Source organism: Barbus barbus (genome assembly GCF_936440315.1).
Source record: "Barbus barbus genome assembly, chromosome: 25".
NCBI classification, from domain to species: Eukaryota; Metazoa; Chordata; class Actinopteri; order Cypriniformes; family Cyprinidae; genus Barbus; species Barbus barbus.
Window position 1 is genome coordinate 28,357,020 of NC_136753.1, and position 18,019 is coordinate 28,375,038.

General features: G+C 37.8%; 4 protein-coding genes across 8 annotated transcripts; 2 read left to right on the forward strand and 2 right to left on the reverse strand.

Moving 5' to 3' along the window:
- The first annotated feature begins 726 nt into the window (after positions 1 to 726).
- On the forward strand, positions 727 to 8,088 carry LOC306844735 (E3 ubiquitin-protein ligase RNF182-like). 3 transcript variants are annotated; one of them, XM_079377095.1, is made up of 3 exons: positions 727 to 933; positions 5,883 to 5,954; positions 6,032 to 7,955. In XM_079377095.1, the coding sequence occupies exon 3, from the start codon at positions 6,583 to 6,585 to the stop codon at positions 7,324 to 7,326; it is 744 nt and encodes a 247-aa protein (XP_079233221.1). In that variant the 5' UTR covers positions 727 to 933; positions 5,883 to 5,954; positions 6,032 to 6,582; the 3' UTR covers positions 7,327 to 7,955. The 3 variants fall into 3 exon arrangements, with proteins under 3 accessions (XP_079233221.1, XP_079233223.1, XP_079233222.1); XM_079377097.1 differs by lacking the exon at positions 727 to 933 and adding an exon at positions 5,727 to 5,754; XM_079377096.1 differs by lacking the exon at positions 727 to 933 and adding an exon at positions 5,727 to 5,754 and having other exon boundaries at positions 5,883 to 8,088.
- A 1,480-nt stretch (positions 8,089 to 9,568) lies between these two features.
- On the forward strand, positions 9,569 to 10,476 carry LOC306844553 (regulator of G-protein signaling 9-binding protein-like; the record flags this gene model as incomplete). The annotated part of the gene is made up of 2 exons (XM_079376776.1): positions 9,569 to 9,770; positions 9,950 to 10,476. 2 exons carry the CDS (start codon positions 9,569 to 9,571, stop codon positions 10,474 to 10,476), a joined length of 729 nt encoding a protein of 242 aa, XP_079232902.1.
- A 248-nt stretch (positions 10,477 to 10,724) lies between these two features.
- Positions 10,725 to 12,910, reverse strand: LOC306845111 (ubiquitin-conjugating enzyme E2 C-like). Of its 2 annotated transcripts, none has more exons than XM_079377699.1 (7): positions 12,831 to 12,910; positions 12,485 to 12,595; positions 11,910 to 11,937; positions 11,711 to 11,797; positions 11,388 to 11,592; positions 11,029 to 11,088; positions 10,725 to 10,907 (listed from the first exon to the last, which is right to left on the reverse strand). In XM_079377699.1, the coding sequence occupies exons 2-7, from the start codon at positions 12,583 to 12,585 to the stop codon at positions 10,870 to 10,872; spliced, it is 519 nt and encodes a 172-aa protein (XP_079233825.1). In that variant the 5' UTR covers positions 12,586 to 12,595; positions 12,831 to 12,910; the 3' UTR covers positions 10,725 to 10,869. The 2 variants fall into 2 exon arrangements, with proteins under 2 accessions (XP_079233825.1, XP_079233826.1); XM_079377700.1 differs by having other exon boundaries at positions 12,757 to 12,845.
- Positions 12,911 to 13,115: 205 nt separating this feature from the next.
- On the reverse strand, positions 13,116 to 18,005 carry LOC306845109 (deoxynucleotidyltransferase terminal-interacting protein 1-like). Of its 2 annotated transcripts, XM_079377697.1 has the most exons (14): positions 17,590 to 17,957; positions 16,637 to 16,707; positions 16,421 to 16,517; positions 16,245 to 16,343; positions 16,086 to 16,151; positions 15,857 to 15,913; positions 15,536 to 15,597; positions 15,407 to 15,452; positions 15,262 to 15,320; positions 15,110 to 15,170; positions 14,970 to 15,041; positions 14,079 to 14,134; positions 13,860 to 13,983; positions 13,116 to 13,770 (listed from the first exon to the last, which is right to left on the reverse strand). In XM_079377697.1, the coding sequence occupies exons 1-13, from the start codon at positions 17,662 to 17,664 to the stop codon at positions 13,866 to 13,868; spliced, it is 939 nt and encodes a 312-aa protein (XP_079233823.1). In that variant the 5' UTR covers positions 17,665 to 17,957; the 3' UTR covers positions 13,116 to 13,770; positions 13,860 to 13,865. The 2 variants fall into 2 exon arrangements, with proteins under 2 accessions (XP_079233823.1, XP_079233822.1); XM_079377696.1 differs by having other exon boundaries at positions 13,116 to 13,983; positions 17,590 to 18,005.
- Positions 18,006 to 18,019: the final 14 nt, after the last annotated feature.

Consider the following 18,019-nt stretch of genomic DNA (forward strand, 5'->3'; position numbering starts at 1 on the left):
AAATACATTTATATATATATATATATAAGATTGAAAGGCCTCTAGCACTAGCTTGCTCTATTCTTTTTACTTAATATATAATTTAAAAACCTTGCTGTACTGTGTTAAGCTATAGCTTAGACTTGTTATAGCACTTGATAATCATTACTGTTGTGTTGATTTGCATTGCTTGCATTAGTCAGGTGCAATTCGACAAGACATTTGCATACAGAATAAACTGAGCCACTGTAAATAAATATGCATTTTAATTTAAATAAAAATTATTTACTGTTTTGTTTAATGTTACACCCCATGCACCCACAGCTTTTAGGGGTCGTAATAATATATTTTTTTTCTGTATCTTTCTCTTTTTTATTTCACAGATGCATGCTTCGAGGGTCAGTGCTGTTAGCCTAACAATATGCTTTTATGTCAGGTTGTAATCTAGTTGTTTTTGCTGTGTCATCCGCCATGTTAAGTGATTTAATAAGGTAATTTACTGGTTCCCAAGTGTAACACCACTGATAAAGAGCATTCTAGACTTTAATAAAATGCACTGTTATTCATTATGACCTTGTATAAATAGGCACAGTAGATTTAATATACGCTTGATGAGTTTATGTGTTTCTGGGGGGGGGTGTCAATGTCAAAATGATCCTTGCGTGTCTGAAAAACAACCATCTTCGCCGATCAGTGCTCACGTGCGTCCGGTGAGAGTAAGTGGAGCTCGCGCTGGCTCCTGTTGCCACAGCAACCACTGAGGAGCAGCTTCTGATGCTGTAGCATCACCGCAATGAGGAGGATGCCGCAGCTGCGGTCGGACAGATGGGACCTAAACATTGACTGTGACTCACCACAAAGCGACGAGAAAAGGCAAATGTGGCAGTAATAGTCGATTTTTTATATTGGACTGGAAGGACGAGGCTGTTTTCGAGCCGCAATCAAGACCTGAGGGTGAGTGTCATTTACAGCTAATGATATAAACATCCTTTACATCAAATGTTTATATGCATTTTTTCCAAAGGCAAACATGTGAGGCAAATTAGTTTTAATAATTAATCAGATTTATCTATCATTTAGCTAGAAAAGCGACGGCGCGACGTAAAATCGTTATTTATGCGATTAGCCACAACTTGTGTTTGTTTAATACAAAAACTAGAATCGTTTTATAATATCAGTATATGTGTTGTTCTTCTGTTGCTCTAATAAAATCTACCCGAATCGATTAATGTAAAAAATACCTGTTGGATCTAAACCAGCGATGGATATTAAAAATAGCAGCTAGCCAATGTTTTTTTGTGTATAAATGATGCAAAATGGTGATTGCTGTGATTAGTAGTCTAATATGAAGCGTTAATATAGGCTAATGGTTTTATAAACAGCTCATGTAATTAAAGATAATTAATTTACACAGGTCTTCCCATCATTTATCATTTAAATGCATTGCACATATCTCTCAATATTTTAACTGAGAATTAGTCAAACTCTTTCTGAGAATGCATCTGCACCTAAAAATGGTTAATAAATCTATTTCTTTTATTACAGTATGCACAAATCAGTTGTCAAGAGCTGTTTGAATGATTTGAAGAATTGATATCTAGCAGTATCAGACTCCTCACTAATGAACTGTGAATACAGTCCTTGAGAGAACTGAGAGAGAGAGAGACTTAGCATGTTATATAATGCTTATGTGGAGGATGCATTGTAATTACCTCACTAAAAAGCCTCTTGAACGCCATCATTAATGGAGTCTGCCACTTTAAAGAGTCCGTGCTAGATGCAAGACACAAACATATTAAAACTATAATGCATGTTTAAAAGCAGAATAATTGCACAAAAGGATCCAATTCTAGCTTTCGTGAAAAACATGCGAGAGTCGTCTAAAGATGGACAGATTCTAAGAAGTGCTTTGCACCTCAACCCCGATTATACTTATTTATGGCGACAGTGTTCAGCTTTGGCAATGTTCCCAATTGCAAAATGGCATGTCTTGGCAAAACCCAGCGGTCACTTGAGGATGGGGTGATCATTGAGGACTTATAGTGGCATTAGAAAATATCTCTCTTCCAAATCCAGGCCCACATATAGCTGTACCCCTTCTTCCAGGAGTCAGACAGGGTCGCTGTAAACTAGGCCACTGGTTACCTGTGTGGGTTCATACCTGCGCTTCAATGAATAGAATGGCTAACTCGCATGTGAAATCTTCACTGAGCCGTCACACTAAATCAAGAACAACTATAAAAAACAAGCACTTTTTTTACTGCATGGCCAGAAGTGACAGAAAATAAGGATCTGCTCCAAAATGAAACTGGTTTTAAAAGAGACCTCACAAGTTATTTGTATCAATAATGAAAAACCATATAGATAAATCTGCAGACTTGTCTCTGGTTGCACATTATATTTAACAGCAACTGTTTGTTATTGTTTTTAAAAGCTTTTTTAACATATCGAACTGGTCTGAAAATGGATCTGTAATGCTTCTATAGCAGTTTATCTTCATCACTTTCTTGTTTTGCTGGAGAGGCTGATATCCTTCCGTTCAGTTGTCAAGACAAAGGTACATTTAGTGCTGATGTCCGGACAGCTCCGCTGGGTGCGATGAGTTACTGTCAGTTCTGGAAGAAATTAAATTACTGGTCAAAATGAATTGATAGGAGATTTACTTACCTGTATTGTGCATTCGGTCTCTTTAGTTTTGCACAGAATCGTAGGTGCATTGCTTACTGATAATACACCACATTCCTGTCAAGATGTCGAACTGGGTGCCAAAATTACTTTCTTAATACACATCCCAGATCTTATTTTGAAGTTCACATTATAAAAAATGCTTTGTTTTCAGTCATATGAAACAGCTTTTTGCCTGACATCACCAGGCCACACACCAATATAACGATTGCCATTACTGTTGTAGGTAATGTAGCCATATACTGAAACAATAGCAACTAACAATAAATATGAAGAATTGTTACCAGTGATATATGAAGAGACGCTCTTGAGGATGAACTTGACCTTTATCTTCCACGTCCCAGTCAGAAGCCTATACTCCAATGTGTGCCGGTGACATTTCAAAAGGGTTCCTGATGGATAAAATGGATAAAAGTCCATTTTTAACTAACTGAATAAGCGTTATACTTGGAAATACATCACATTACAGAAATACAATAGGTTGTAAACGCTGTTTGGATTGTAATCCTGCTAGTGGTAAAGAATATTGGTTTTTGTGTGATTTTATGATTTTCCTCATTCTGTCAGTTTTAAATGGTCCTTCACAAGGAGATTTGTTCCTTCCTGCAGAATTTAGTTTCAGTCCTGATACACTCCTGTAATTCACAAGCATCAATTACACATCTAATGTGCATTTTGTGGCACTAGTGCAATATGCAAAGAAATATGACATCCATTTTATTCTGACTAAAATCACTTGAACATATGCCACTTCATAACAATGCAAGTAACATCCCAGGAGAACTCCGGTGGGCATGAGGGTAGTCCGTTATCTAAAGGTTATTGCACTTTATTTTAATGCATCTAAAAGGAAACAGATGGGTGTAGTTATTTCTGTTTATTGTTTTTAAAAGAGGCTTTATCGGCATATCTAACTGTCATCTGTGGTTTGTAAACATCAGTTGTTAGCCTGGAACCACCAGTTTGACTTAAATAACTGATCATTGTTCATTAACATATGCATCTAGGGTCTAAATTCAGAGCATTATTATTAATATTCCTTTTTTTAACCCATTTAAACATATATATCCTAGAGAGCGTAATTAAACGAGCTAAAAATAAGGGTTTATATGTTCAAACTAACACTGAAAATAAGAAGCATTTCAGAAGGCCTGCATGCTCCTCAAAAGGCTGACGTAAACATTGGAGCAGGCAGGTGAACTGGTATTATTTATGTAACCCACAGCACCAGGACACAGATGGTGTTTTCCTGTGAACGCCCCTTGCATCTTTATTTCCGCTTCTCACACAAACACATAGCCTACACACAGACGCAATCATCTCCTGCGGTTACTGGCACTACAGGTCACCCAAGCTAGAAGATGACAAACACCAACTGACACTTTTCATCATTATCACTTTTTTAAATTCTTAATTATTAAGAATAAAAATTAATAATAATAATAATTTCTAAATTATTTTAGAAATGAGACACTTTAGATATGTCGAACGGACAATGATTTAGAAATTGATTTTCCGTTACAGACCTCAGTATTGAGGGTTTTCTAGTGTATCTCACTAAACATGTTCATTTTACCTAAAATGAAAATGAAATAAATAAAAATTAAGAAATTACATTTTGTACAAAGACAATTAAACTTATTTTAAGACCAGAATGATTTTTTGCATTGAGATTTTCATAACAATTAAGCACATTTTCTCCATATTTCTCATTACTTAAATGAGTAATGAGGAGTTTTTTTAATTTTAGTTTTAATTCTCATTATTCTCAGTGATCGTTTAAATTACTGTCAGGTAATTAATTAATTAATTACTATAAGGTCTCCCCCTCACATATAGAAATTAATTATTTTCTTCTTCATGTTTCTAACAAGTTTCATAAGGCATGGTCCATAAATATAAGTATGAACTAATTTAAACTAATTTTCTTGCCAATGTTTTTTTTTAAAGCCAACATGATGATATATTCAGATCCAGCCCCTGAATTTCAGCATCACACAAATTGCATTTAAAAATAGCACATTCTTCACCTGAATAAAGATCTTTTTTACAAGCCACTGAAAACTGCAACCATGTCTGCAGCCAAGTATAATACAGTTAATATATTCCACTGCAACTGCATTGATTACTCCGCTAAATGTAGATGTGCCCTTAGCATGTATTGACTCGCTGCCGTTTTAATGGCAAATAAATTCTGTATGACGGTTGTGTTCTTTTAACCTTCACTCCTCTCGCTTCATCTTGGATGTCAGGTTTAACCCACTGGCTTTTATTCAAAAGACTCTGCTACCATTTACATGACCGAGCTGAGGAACCCTTAGAGACAAGCTGCCATACAATGTCAAAGTCATAATTTCATCGCATCACTGCATCCTCGACTGTTGGACATGAGTGTGTGTGTGTGAGTGTGTGACAGTCCTTATCACAGTCATCAAGGTTGTGTGTGTGTGTGTGTGTGGGGTGGGGGGCTGTATCCTCTAGCGCCGCACGCATGCTATTTATAGACCGGCCTCAAATTCGAACAACCTGCGCTTTGAGACATGGAAAGAGAGAGGAGGAAAAACAATGAAATGTTTCATAGTGGGAAATTAAATTTGCATGTTTGCCGCTTTCTTGTTAACATCCACTTGCATCACTTGTTTGCCTCTCTTTCAGATCGGAGTGAGTCACGTCCACAGGGAATCAAGAAATACAGAAGCTAATTACATTTGTAATCAACTTATATGGCCTCCGTTGGCCTTCGCATGAATGGCTTGCCACGCCTATGGCAAGTGCATATGAGGATCTCCTTTAGCCACTATTTTAGCAAAGTAGTCAATGAAACATACATTTTTGCCATATGCAAGGATGTAACCAAATGTTGGGGATAAAAGTTTAGGAATTTGACATTAAAAAGCATACAACTAGCCACTAACTTTAATATTGGGAGGAACAACAATAACTGTTTTTGGCCGGCGGTGTGCATGCTTTATATCACACACGCCCACCCCTATGTTGACATCTATACACCTGATAGGAAGGGCTTGATGAATGCAAAGGGTTTTTAGCACTGCTGGCTCAATGACACTAGAAGGGTTTTACTCACGAAAGGTAAGTGCAGATATCAAGCTATTCCCTCTTGCATTCTTCAGATCTGTTGCAAAGTGTTAACATTTCGCTTTTTGCAAACAATTACATTCTTATCTACATAAGTCTGTCTCTTCTCTAATTTTTTGCAGAATGAACAAAGTGCTTGGAGGGACAATGTGAGCATTCAGAGTTGAAGGTCATGATCAAGTGTAGCCATTACTGTAAGAAAATATCTGGCAGTATTCAGGATGATTCTGCTGACTTTATCTGAATCTGTGTTTCTTCCACCTCATTCTAGAATCAGCTATGGATAACAAGGCAAAAAACACGCTCTGTGTCCAGACTCTGATTTCAAAGGAACTGGCAGATGCTTGTTATAGAATATTTTTGGACCTCTCTGATGTCAACTAACTTTATTTCTTTATTGCCTCTTTGGTTTTGTCTTTCTCTAAACCATTCTGGAAAAACCCAAGTTCTTTAATTGAGTGCGGACAGTGAATGGAGATCCTCATTTAATATGCAATGAATTTCTGTATTCTTGTGTTTTAGTATAATCTGCTTGTCATAAATACATCATGGACATATGTACAATGTTAAGCTTTCCATCAGGACTCAAATGTGCTTTTGTGGACTTCTAATCAGCATTGTACGCTACAGGCTCTTGAAAAGATGAATTTAAGCAATCCTTGTTGGTGAAAAACAAACGCAAAGCAGAAAAACAAGGGCTTACCAAGGACAGTGCTCAGGTGCTGCTCCTATAGCGTACTAAAATTTGCTTAATTTTAGCATTTGCACCTGCTTCCTGGCTCTTTCGCTCCTCTCGGCTGTGGCCACGCTCCATTTCTCAGGATGAGCCAGAAGTCCGACTCAGAGTCTGAGAGCCCCCAGGCACCGGTGATTTATACGGTGGAGGAACTGGAGTGCAAGATCTGCTACAATCGCTTTGACACCCGAGCCCGCAAGCCCAAGGTGTTGAGCTGCTTGCACCGGGTCTGTGCCAAATGTCTAAAGAAGATGGTGGAGCTGGACTCCTCTCCGAGCATCATCAGCTGCCCCTTCTGTCGCCATGAGACTCACGTACCTGACGAGGAGATCTGGTTGCTTCAAGATGACAGCAACATTTTGGCTATTCTGACTTACCAGGACCAGGCGCGTAAGAGCGGCACCACACCCAGTGGTGAGGTACTTTTGACGCCCAACAGCCTAAGTGGAGGCGAGCAGGCCCACAGCTCCTCTGACTGCCTCGTCATCACAATCATGGAAGTCCCTGGAGAGTCGCAGTCCTCGGACTCTATGAGTATGTTGAACATGGTGCGCTTGTATCGGCCGGCCAGCCTGGACTCCTTGCCTTGCCACCTTCCCGTGCAGAAGTGTCGGGCTTGGACGTCTCGTTCAGTTCCTCGCTTTCTAATGGGTTTCCTCTGCCTGGTCTACTTTAGCTCGCTGCCACTGGGGATCTACTTGCTGATGATCCAGCAGCTCACGGTGGGAGTGATCTTGGTCAGCCTAGTGCCCTCCACCCTGGTCCTTTGCGTGTTCTACGGCTTCTGCCAATGTCTGTGCCACGAGATCATGGAGGCAATTGGAACATAACACCACACGGTTGGTCCTTGGGCTGATCTTTGGACTAGCAAAACCTGTTAAAGAACAAAAGCCAAATGACTGACGCATATCTACTAATCCCAGAAACCGCATTTTTTCCCCTTTGCACCAGATTATACCAGCATCTACCAGTGAACTCCTTGTAACTCACCTCACATTGTATGCAGGTCCTACTGTACTTGACATTAGCAGTTAAAGCTTAATTACCAATGCAAGCTGGAGGTATTGATTTTGGACTGCATCAGATCGCTGTGGTTTTGTATCATCTCTAGCTCATCCAATAGGTCTTCAACAACTGTGATATAAATAACACGCAACAGAGAATGAAGACCTTCCACACTTTAATATGGAAACCACAGGATTTGTTCAACAATACTAGATGAATTTGTTTGTTTTCTGTTATCTTCTGAATATCTGTGGTATAATTTCAATCATTGTCTCAATGTTCTCGTTGAAGTTCCTAGTTGCCTTTGTAAGGCATGTCAATGGCCAAGCTGTAATGTATATGTAAAATAAGTGAATTTGTGTTTGTCATTGCTATGAGAATGAACAAATACTTTAAAGTCACCTGTTAGATATTCAATAAAAATTCTTCCATATCTAACAGAACTCTAGATTAAACTGTGAAAAAAAATGGTTACAAAGTGACATTATTTTACTCACCCTTCAACCATCGATCATTAAAAGTGTAAAAATCAACACATTTATTAAATACATTAAAAATTTAAGTGCAAAAGCAATAAAGTTACTTTCAACAAACCATGAATAACTCCTAAAGATCCTTCTCCTATCTGCAGCAATATTACAGTCTATATTTCCTAACAATTACATTTTACAGCATCTGTGTGAAAACAAACCTGGACAGAGACACGAGGATTTGGGGAGAAAAATGAATAATATTTAGAGCAGTCAAAATAATGGATAAGGATTGTTTGTAGTGCAATCTTGTGATTTGAAATTATTTGGAAGTACCTCCCATAATTTAAAACACAGTAGGCTCCTTAGGAAAAAGGTGGATAGTTCTAAAAAAGGACAACAACAAATGTATAAATTGGATTTTCATTGCAATTGGCATCCTAAAATGTAATGAGTTTAGTAATGAATGAATCTTAATATAAAAGGAATACTCTTCTAAATCACAATTTTAAGTGTGTGAAGCTGATTATAATTATGACTGAGGAATTATGTCAGTGCCTATTACAGCTTTGCTGTTTTGCTAACTGAATGAGCTAATATTACTGGTGTTGCTCAGGAGATTTGACCCATGGAGCATACGTGTTGCATCAAGCGACACACAGCTTTCAAACAAGCCCAAGTAACCACAAGGGAGTCAATAAAGGATCCCCGTCTGTTCCTCCACAATACCATACCACTCTCCCCGTGGACAATTAACTTCACATAAAACACTGTGCACAGCACACACACACACACACACACTCCCACAAGCACACATACATACAGACAACCGCACATAGAAATTCATTATGCATGGATCTCTTGATCACAAACCTTGTCCTCCCAACACTGCATGCGTTTCTGAGAAAGAAAGAACTTTGACATAATGATCTACAGCGCAAAGTATTCTGGGAGCATGGACTGCAAGGTTTGGGCCTAAGTTTAAAAAGTTGTCCCTGAAGACCGGCATTTATAGAAGCTTTGGAAAAAAGAACATAGGTGAACGTACAAATACAAGGAGGTTGGCAGAAGTGTCTCCAACGGATGTAATCACGCTGAGAAGCAGGACTGTCAGAACAACTCCCAAGTTTCCGAAGGCTATGAAATAAAATTTATTTCTTTGAAGCTCAGTTACCAGTAAGTGGCTTTTTTCTTTTACAAAATTGTTAGCTATTAAAATGGAAATGGGTGTAGCCTTTAAATTGAACATTATCACATTAAATTAAGAAATAAGGCAAAATAAAATGTTTAAAAGTGGTGCAACCGTTCTTAAAGAGAACTTTAATAAACCAGGCATATGGAGATGACAAATAATTTCTGTTTAAGCAAAATAAATGCTTATGGTCTATCCGTTTTAATTGGGATTAGATTGAAAAAAAGTTAAAACTACACAATTTACAAATAAAAAAAAAAAAAATCACTTCATCTAGTTAAGGCCAAACCATGCCATATATCATTTAGAATATTTTAGTTCAAAATAGGCCAGACCAATTCTTATATTGAGACCAAAAATAACAAATATTCTGTAAAGTTTAGGTCGATCACCACATAAGTGGCAATGAATCGCTGGAGGCAGTCAGAGGTGGAGATCCAAACCAGAAAGAGGCAGGTGAATGAATGCGAGTGGGCACAGGCCGCCCTGAGCAAAGTGACAGCCTGCTTCCAGCAAATGGCCACCTCCTTGGGGAGCAACATGGATGGGAGCTTCCTTAGAGAGGAGCTGGAGGAAACCAGGGCAGTAGCTCATAAAATATGCTCAGGTAAGACTGGACAAGTAGAAACAGAAGACCAGCAGGAAACAGTTTGGTGATGCTAGTGTTGCAGAAATTTTACATTGCCCTTTCAATATTTTTCTGCACTGCAAAAACTAACGGCTGGCCATATTCAATTACGCCACTTTCAAACTGTTGAGAGTTGACTTGATCGACTCATGTTTCAGGGCTTCACCGGAGGCTGCTAAGTCTGCTGATAGAAATGGAGCAAGGACAAGAGGACAAAGAACAGGTTGAACGACTTTGGGTGATCATCTTGTCCAGCTTGGAAAACTTCCAGCAGGACCTAAAGAAGGTCAAAGTCTTGCGAGAAATATTCCCTCTGACCCAGCGCAAAGATCGACAAGCCCTTGTCAACACAGGTTATGCAGGTGGAACTTCGGAGGTAGCAGCTCGGGCAGCCATGGTGCAAACCCCATGGTTATCAGTAGAGGAGACTGCAAGCCCAGACCTGAAGAATCACATAGTAGAGATTGATGTTCTGCTTGAAGAAATGCTTCAAAGAGTTAATGTTCCACTGTGGTCTGTTGAACCCACACAAGAAGCCTGGGTAGAAGGCGTTTCGACCCAAGATGGTGGGCAAGAAGAGGATGAAAGCTTGGAGGACATGGAAGTGGTGTCTCAAAATAATACATCAGGCTGTTGCAATCACCACAACTGCAAAGTAGGCTGTCTACTATGTCTGCTTAGCTAGGTTCTGGAACTGGGTTAAACAGAAGTTTTGAAATTGAGACATGCATGCTGCAACAACACAAGTTACAACTGTTGACCGTTATACTCTGTAAATCTTTAAATTCAATACAGAACATTTTTCAAACTATATTCTTGCCTGATCAGTTGTGCACTGCAAAGCCTTTATATTCTATATATCAAATTAAAAGCAATTATAACATTCTGGTCTTACTTCCCCCTCAGTTTACTCCACTAATTAGAGACACAAACTCAATCAACATTTTATTCAGGCAAGTTTAATACAACATAGAAATAATATACACACAGACCCATTACAGAAAATGTACATTATTATGAACAAGAAAACAGACATAAAAAAAAAAAAAAAAAAAAAGACAGACTTTAATGTTCAAGGTCAGTTCTTGTAGGTTGCGTGCAAATGGGCTTTGAAGGCTGCAACAAAAGTGATTAGAAATGCATTAGATGCATAACTTACTGAAACACTGAACGAGAAACAATTCTCTAAAAATACTGCAGTTTCAAACAACTGCTTGACTCTGGCATGATCAATTACCTTCCTGGTCATCCCATAGTTCAGCAGCTGCAGAGTTCATTGGACTATCATTGTTGGGTTCTAAAAACAAAGATTCATGGAGTACAATGATCCAGACAAGACCGCTAGTAAATTACTTAAAATAAATCAGAACAGACATGCTGCTTTATATACCAGGAGAAAGTAGTTGACCTTACATGAATTAAGATCGGAATAACAGTATTCTATTTATCAGGGCATAATCATAATGTCACAAAACTTGTTTTATATTGTGGTTTAATTTCAATGAAACATTATGAAGGTTGTGGCCAAATTTCAACTCATGAATCAAAGATTTTTGAATTTTGCTCAGCACTACTCATATCAAAAGCATAACCTACCTCCTAATAAACTCTGAATGGACAATAGAATGGAGCGGACATCATATAGTGCAGACCACTTGTCCTTTAAAATGTCTAGGCAGATGAAGCCACCCTCATCAACATTTGGGTGGAAACAAGCAGTGATGAATTTCACCCGAGGGGCGTTGTAGGGGTACCCGCTAGGAAACTCCAGTGAAAGTTTGTACCTCAAACCTTCATAAACCTGAACAGGGACGAAAAAAAAAATGGGTTTAAGTATAAACTTCTAATTATCTAGATTAGTATGTTGTAAGAAACCCATTTCCTGACATCACGGGGAAGAAAACAGCAGTTGTTCCTACCGTTCCTTGAGCTCCATCTATTGTGCCAATCCATTTGAAGAGATTGTCAGACTCTGGAAACGCTGAAATGCCCTTGTCTCCTGACATCTGCATTTAACAAAGCACCGAGTTAACAAACTACAGTTAAAGAAAGAAAAAAAAAAAAAGACCAAACTAAATATCAGCTATATATATATATATATATATATATAGTTCTCACCATTAGTGTCATCAGCTCTTGCTGAAGCCTGCAGAGGAAAACGGGAGACATTAAAAATAAGTGCCATTTTTACATTAATTTTGGCATCTGTATTAACCACAGTGAAACAGAGAAACTAGCACTCGCTAGGCACAAAAAGTCCTAATGGACTTCCATTCAAACTATAGTACTTTCTAGCTCTCAATTACAAATACCAATAACATATGTCCTTGTTGGACATCACAACACATTTAAACATCTTATAAACCCCAGGGTTATTTTTTTAACATGGAAAAATAATCTGTGTAATGCTTGATCACATGTAAAGTCTGATGCACTGAATACTTTTGGAACAATGTGTTGACAGCATTGGGTGGGGGACTCATTTTATCAGAAACACATGTGATTCTGCCTTTATTACAAATTCAATAAACAGTACCGACACAGATGAGCAGGACTCGTGCTCACTTGATCTGGTGTGGCAATACACAGGATTTCCATACAAATACTGATAGGAATCCTACACGTATTTCTGTATGAGAACGGCCAGGGTGTAACCCATAGAAGCGTTCAGTAGATTTAAAAGGATATCAAACCTTTTAGTGACGGATCCTTTGGACACGCTTACGCTCGTCTCGCTGCCCTTCAGCGCTGCTGTGGACGAGGCTGCTGCGGGGTCCATGTTCTGAGAGGCCATCGCGTCGGATCTAAGATGAAGACAGGAAGAAAAACACTTGTTAAAACGCGCACATCTAACGTTACACCAGTCAAAGCCGTTTACGACGTAACGTTAAACGCGTGTGAGGTAAACGGCTATAGGCCTAGTCAAAATATAGCAGCCAATGATAACCGAAACAAACCGACGTACATGAATGCAACCTATAAAAATCAACTTGATATATACATTAAAAGCAGCATTATTTAAACGATTCGTATGATTACCGGCTGTGTTTGTTCAGTGCAGTCGACACTAACTGATCGTTAAATCACATCCCGCCCCTCTGTTTAAACTTAGGTTCTCCGCCTTACCTTCAGTTCAACCAATCAGAAGCGCAGATTACGAACAAAGCGAATGCTTAGCAACCAATCAGCACTGATGCTGGGCACAAAACATTTGATTTGATTGGGTAATACGGCCAGGTGGGCGTGTCTATAACCGTTGATGTGTTTGAGTCACGCATCAAATGAACTGGTTTTATTTCGCGGATTCATTCAAAAACACCATTTAGCACAAAACTGTTTATTGGTAAATATATTTGCATACATTAATAAACTGTTCTACATTTTCAGTTATAACAGACATTAGGTGAGTGTAACAGTTCTGAAATTCATTTAGAAAATAATTTAAATTCCACCCCCACATACGTTTTAATAAGCTATAAAATCAGTCAATTAAAAAATATTTAATTTCATTAAAAAAAATCATATTTACGATATTATAAGGTACAAACATTAGGCTCATTGCATAGTTCTGCTGCCTTGAAAGGAAGAAGCTTCTTTTTTGTTTTTTTAGAATAAAATATATTTAAAAAGAGAGAAATGAGTCGGAAATGAAAATAACTAAATAAAATCCATTTTAAAGCAGATATGACCATTCATAAAAATGTATTTGTTTAAAAAATAGGACAGAATCATGGGAAACACAAACATACAAAATGACCATTAACCACAGCATTTTAAAAAAATTATAAAAATCATTAAGGCTCTATATGCGCCTCATTAGATATTCAAGTCTGTTAAATACAAAGTCATGAAAAAAGCACACATTTGTTGACAGAAAAAAGACCAGTTCTAGACAATAGCATGTGAAATGAAATGTGGAGTTTTGATTTGCCAAGTAAACCTCCAAAACAACAATTTCTGGGTAACTTGATGCCTGGGTCTAGTGAGGATCACACACAAATAAAACCAAAAATTTACAGTTATGTTAAATTGGTAACACTCAAGAGTGTCCGTGGTCCAACGACTTGCCTGGCACTATATGACAAGACCACTTTCTGTTTTCTGTGCATCCATTGCCTTCTGCATCTTCTCCACCATCCATATTGGCACTAGAAATGGTTTCAATTCATCCAGCTTCAGATCAGGACAATCCCTAAGATTCAAAGACAATTTCATGATGCATGTTGTCTGTAAATTTCATTCATCGGTCTTTCATATCTTTTATTTAGTAATAAAATGTTTAGTTACTTGTAGTCTTCACTTCGGGCCAGATCAAGAATATCCTCTTCTATTAGCAGATAGGCCTGAGAACAAAAACAGTTTAAATAAGATGAGGACCAATTGTAATTTAATACTTCATTTTTGGGTTATTTATTCCTTTATTAAACCCTCACCCTCAGGCCATTCAAGATGTAGATGAGTTTGTTTCTTCATCAGATTTGGAGAAATGTAGCATTGCATCAGCAATGGATGCTCTGCAGTGAATGGGTGCCGTCAGAATGAGAGTCTGATAAAAACATCACAATAATCCACACCACTCCAGTCCATCAGTTAACATCTGGTGAAGCCAAAAGCTGCAAGTAGCAAACAAATCCATCATTAAGACGTTTTAACTTTAAACCTCTCTTCTGGCCGTAATCTATAATAACGTTTCCTCCAGTGCAAAAGTCCTGTTGTCTCCTATTGTGTCCTCTCACATCAAAATATTTATTTAGAACTGTTTTAGTTGTAAATGTTGCTTGATCTGTGCATATTTCTCTCCTGATTCAGACCAGATGACTTTTTCAATGGAGGAAGCAATATTATGGATCTTGGATATTTTGGCCAGAAACAAAGTTTTGAGTTAAAATTGTCTCAATGACGTATTTGTTTCTTACAAACACGCAGCTTTTGTCGTCTCAAGATGTTAACTGATGGACTGGAGTGGTGTGGATTATTGTGATGTTTTTATCAGACTCTCATTCTGACGGCACCCATTCACTGCAGAGCATCCATTGCTGATGCAATGCTAAATTTCTCCACATCTGTTCAGATGAAGAAAAACTCATCTAAATCTTGGAAGGCCTGAGGCTAAAAAAATTCAGCATATTTTAATTTTGGGGTGAATTATTCCATGTTTTGGAAACAGAATGTCCTCACCATCTTCCCACCGGTGGCTCTCATGTGCTGTCTTTCTGAAAGCCAGTGTTTGTCCTGAGCATCTGCGGCATACTGAGACAAAAGAGATATTACCTCCACATGAACACAGAAAAAGTTGCTCAGAAAAAGACTAAAAGTACCTTGAAGAGCTCTGCATGTTTGATGTAGATTCTTCCTCTTGTGCCGCCCATTCCCAAAGCCCTGAAATGATATCAATACTTGTTGATCGTATACATCAGCTATTGTGAAATAAACAATATAATATAATTTGAGCAAACCTCTGCACACTTACTTATTTGCCCTGGACCCCAGAACGAATGTGCTGCTCTCAGTCAGTCTGGATGGGTGCCACTATACAGATATCAACACACTCACATTAATATCATATAAACATACGAGTATCAATTATTATGCTCTTTTAATCCAAATGCACATACCTTAGGTCCTTCTCGCTTTATTGGCTCGGATATTTTGAGTTTTGCTCTGCGGAGGATGTTTTAAAAATGTAAAAACAAAAATCTTTAAGATGTGGAGACATCAGATAAAGACGACATAAGGACACTTACGCAGTGTTGTATGTGGCCGGTCTGTCATACTGTCCAACAGTACCTGGGGGGCGACCTTTCCTCTGAAAATAAACATTGCATATTTATAGTTGTAGGTGTTAAAAACAACAGCAATCTGGCTTTTGAGATATTGTTTAAGGTCATTATTTTTTATATATACTACTGTTTAATAGTATGGGGACAGAAAGATTTTTTTTTTTTTTATAGAAATTATTCACCAAGAATGCAATAACGCCATTTCCAATGTTATAAAAGATTTTAAATAAATGCTGTTTTTTTTTTACTTTCTAGTAATATTTCCAAAGAAGTAATTTCTTTAACCTTTTTAGGGATGGGACTGTCTCTCTGGCCAGCGGTGTCGTCTGGCTGCCGTGCACGCTGCGAAATGAAAATCGATAAGAAATAAATAAAACAAAGAACTAAAAAAGATCTGAAGTAAAAAAATGTCTTCTAAAATTCCAGATACATTTGTAGTTTTTCAGGAAAGTGTGCAGGTTTTCATAGATTAATTAACATAAGAAATTAAACTCTCAGTTTGGATATCCTTTACCTTCGCTGTTGGGTCAACACTGGGTTTCAGAGCTGTTTTCTCTGTATCAGGAAAGAGCTGCTTTGCCTAAAACAGAAACAGAATATTATCAACTCATAATTTAAATGACCACTAATTTGAGCATATATATTAGTGAAAATGTGCATGAATCATGTTTACGTGTTCCAGGCAGTTTCTGCAAGCGTCTCTGATAAGCTGGTCAGGCTGGACATCTCCTCCAACATTTTCTTTCACATTACTGGCTGCCTTCTCAAAAAACTGTAAAACAACACATGAACAGAGCAATTTAATCACACACAACCAGTCCCAAAATAATAACACGATCGATCAATCACCTTCATATATTTTCTGAACACAGCACGGATGTCTTCATTGAAGCTGGGCTGCAGAACGGTCCGCAGAAGATCCATGGAAATCACAGGGTCTGTATAACTACACACAATGCTCAATCAAACACGATGATGTTTTGAAAGAACCACATTATCCTGTGATAAGACAAAGTAGTTGACAAATGATGCACTTCATCTTAAAACACCCATTACTGGACTTACCTAACCGCCATCTGCGAGCGCCGTCCTCTGCGATGCACCTGTCTGTGTTTGATCATGATGTTCCAGGGATTCTGCCATTCGGAAAAACATCATAAAAAGTAAATGGCCATAAAAAAGATGCAACAATCAAGATTCAATCAGGACAGCCCTCTTGCATGATTAATAATATATTGAAAGTTCTATAAATAATCATTTACGATTGCAAGTTTATGCATGTAATTGGATGGTTTGTCTACTAATATGTATATATAAATGAATAAAGATAGAGGCACAAAATCACTTCACAGACTTTTATATTTAATGTTCCCTCTCCTGGTGGAATATCCTGTCCAACTCAACCCGAGTCCTAAAAACACATCTCTTCCATCTTTATTTGACCCTCTAACTCTAGCACTCTCTATTCTAATTCTATTCTCAAAAGAAAATAAATAAATAAAAAACTAACACTAGCTTTTCTAATCTTTTTGCATTTTATCTGTTTTCTTTTTATTTATTATACAATTAACAAAAGCAAAATTCTGCTCTATTCTTTTTCTATAAAAAAAAAAACAAAGCTTGCTGCATCTACTGCATTAAGCTAACTGAGACTTGTTATAAGATTTGCATATTAATGCTCTTTTGTTGATTGTGATTGCTTACATTGTCATTTGTAAGTCTCTTTGGATAAAAGCGTCTGCTAAATGACTAAAATGTAATGCAAAAAATATATAATTACATACAACATACATAGATAGCAATGTAGTTTATAAAATAATTATTCAAAATATTACTGTAATAAGAGCTTAGGTGTAAAGGAAAATTATTTCACAATGCAAAATGCCCTAAAAACAGGACTAATTTTCTTTGTGCACAGTATGTTTTCTTTTCTATATTTGTGGGTGAAATATGACCTATAAAAGGTGCATGTTCAGTTATGGTGCACGGATGAAGCTGATGACACGAGTTTGACTCACCACTGTCTGGACCTGCTGCTCGGTGAAATCCTGCTGGAGCCAGTCTCTGCGTCCCTCACTCCTCTGGGCCCCCATCAGTCACAATCAATATATCCTCAGCGGATCGATGAAGATCGATGGAAAGGCTCCAGGGGCTTCTTGATGCTGATCGATAAGTGTGCACTTCACCTGACAGCAACTCAATGCAGTTAGATAGCAGGCGAGCTAAATCAGACCCTTTAAACTTGACTACAGATATGCATCGAGAATAACCGGCTTAACGGCACGCGTTTCGAAACAATGAAGTAATCAGAAAGAAAAACACTGTTTGTCAAAGTTCGAGAGCTCGATGAATCGTCGCTTCCTCAAGCTCAATAATGCAGTGACGTAAACAAGAATGTCTGAATTCCAAAATAAAAGTCTTCGGTCGGTTGTGCGCGTGCGCATCAAC

What these genes read in the sequence shown, in the direction of transcription:
- LOC306844735 (XM_079377095.1), top strand. Translation starts at nt 6,583, where the DNA reads ATGAGCCAGAAGTCCGACTCAGAGTCTGAGAGCCCCCAGGCACCGGTG.
- LOC306845111 (XM_079377699.1), bottom strand. Translation starts at nt 12,585, where the DNA reads ATGGCCTCTCAGAACATGGACCCCGCAGCAGCCTCGTCCACAGCAGCG. An exon ending in AAGAGCTGATGACACTAATG is followed by an intron (nt 11,798 to 11,909) that starts GTGAGAACTATA and finishes TGTTAAATGCAG; the next exon opens with ATGTCAGGAGACAAGGGCAT. An exon ending in CATTCAGAGTTTATTAGGAG is followed by an intron (nt 11,089 to 11,387) that starts GTAGGTTATGCT and finishes CTTTGTTTTTAG; the next exon opens with AACCCAACAATGATAGTCCA.
- LOC306845109 (XM_079377696.1), bottom strand. Translation starts at nt 17,664, where the DNA reads ATGGGGGCCCAGAGGAGTGAGGGACGCAGAGACTGGCTCCAGCAGGAT. An exon ending in AGCAGCAGGTCCAGACAGTG is followed by an intron (nt 16,708 to 17,589) that starts GTGAGTCAAACT and finishes TCCGAATGGCAG; the next exon opens with AATCCCTGGAACATCATGAT. An exon ending in AACATGCAGAGCTCTTCAAG is followed by an intron (nt 15,042 to 15,109) that starts GTACTTTTAGTC and finishes CTTTTGTCTCAG; the next exon opens with TATGCCGCAGATGCTCAGGA.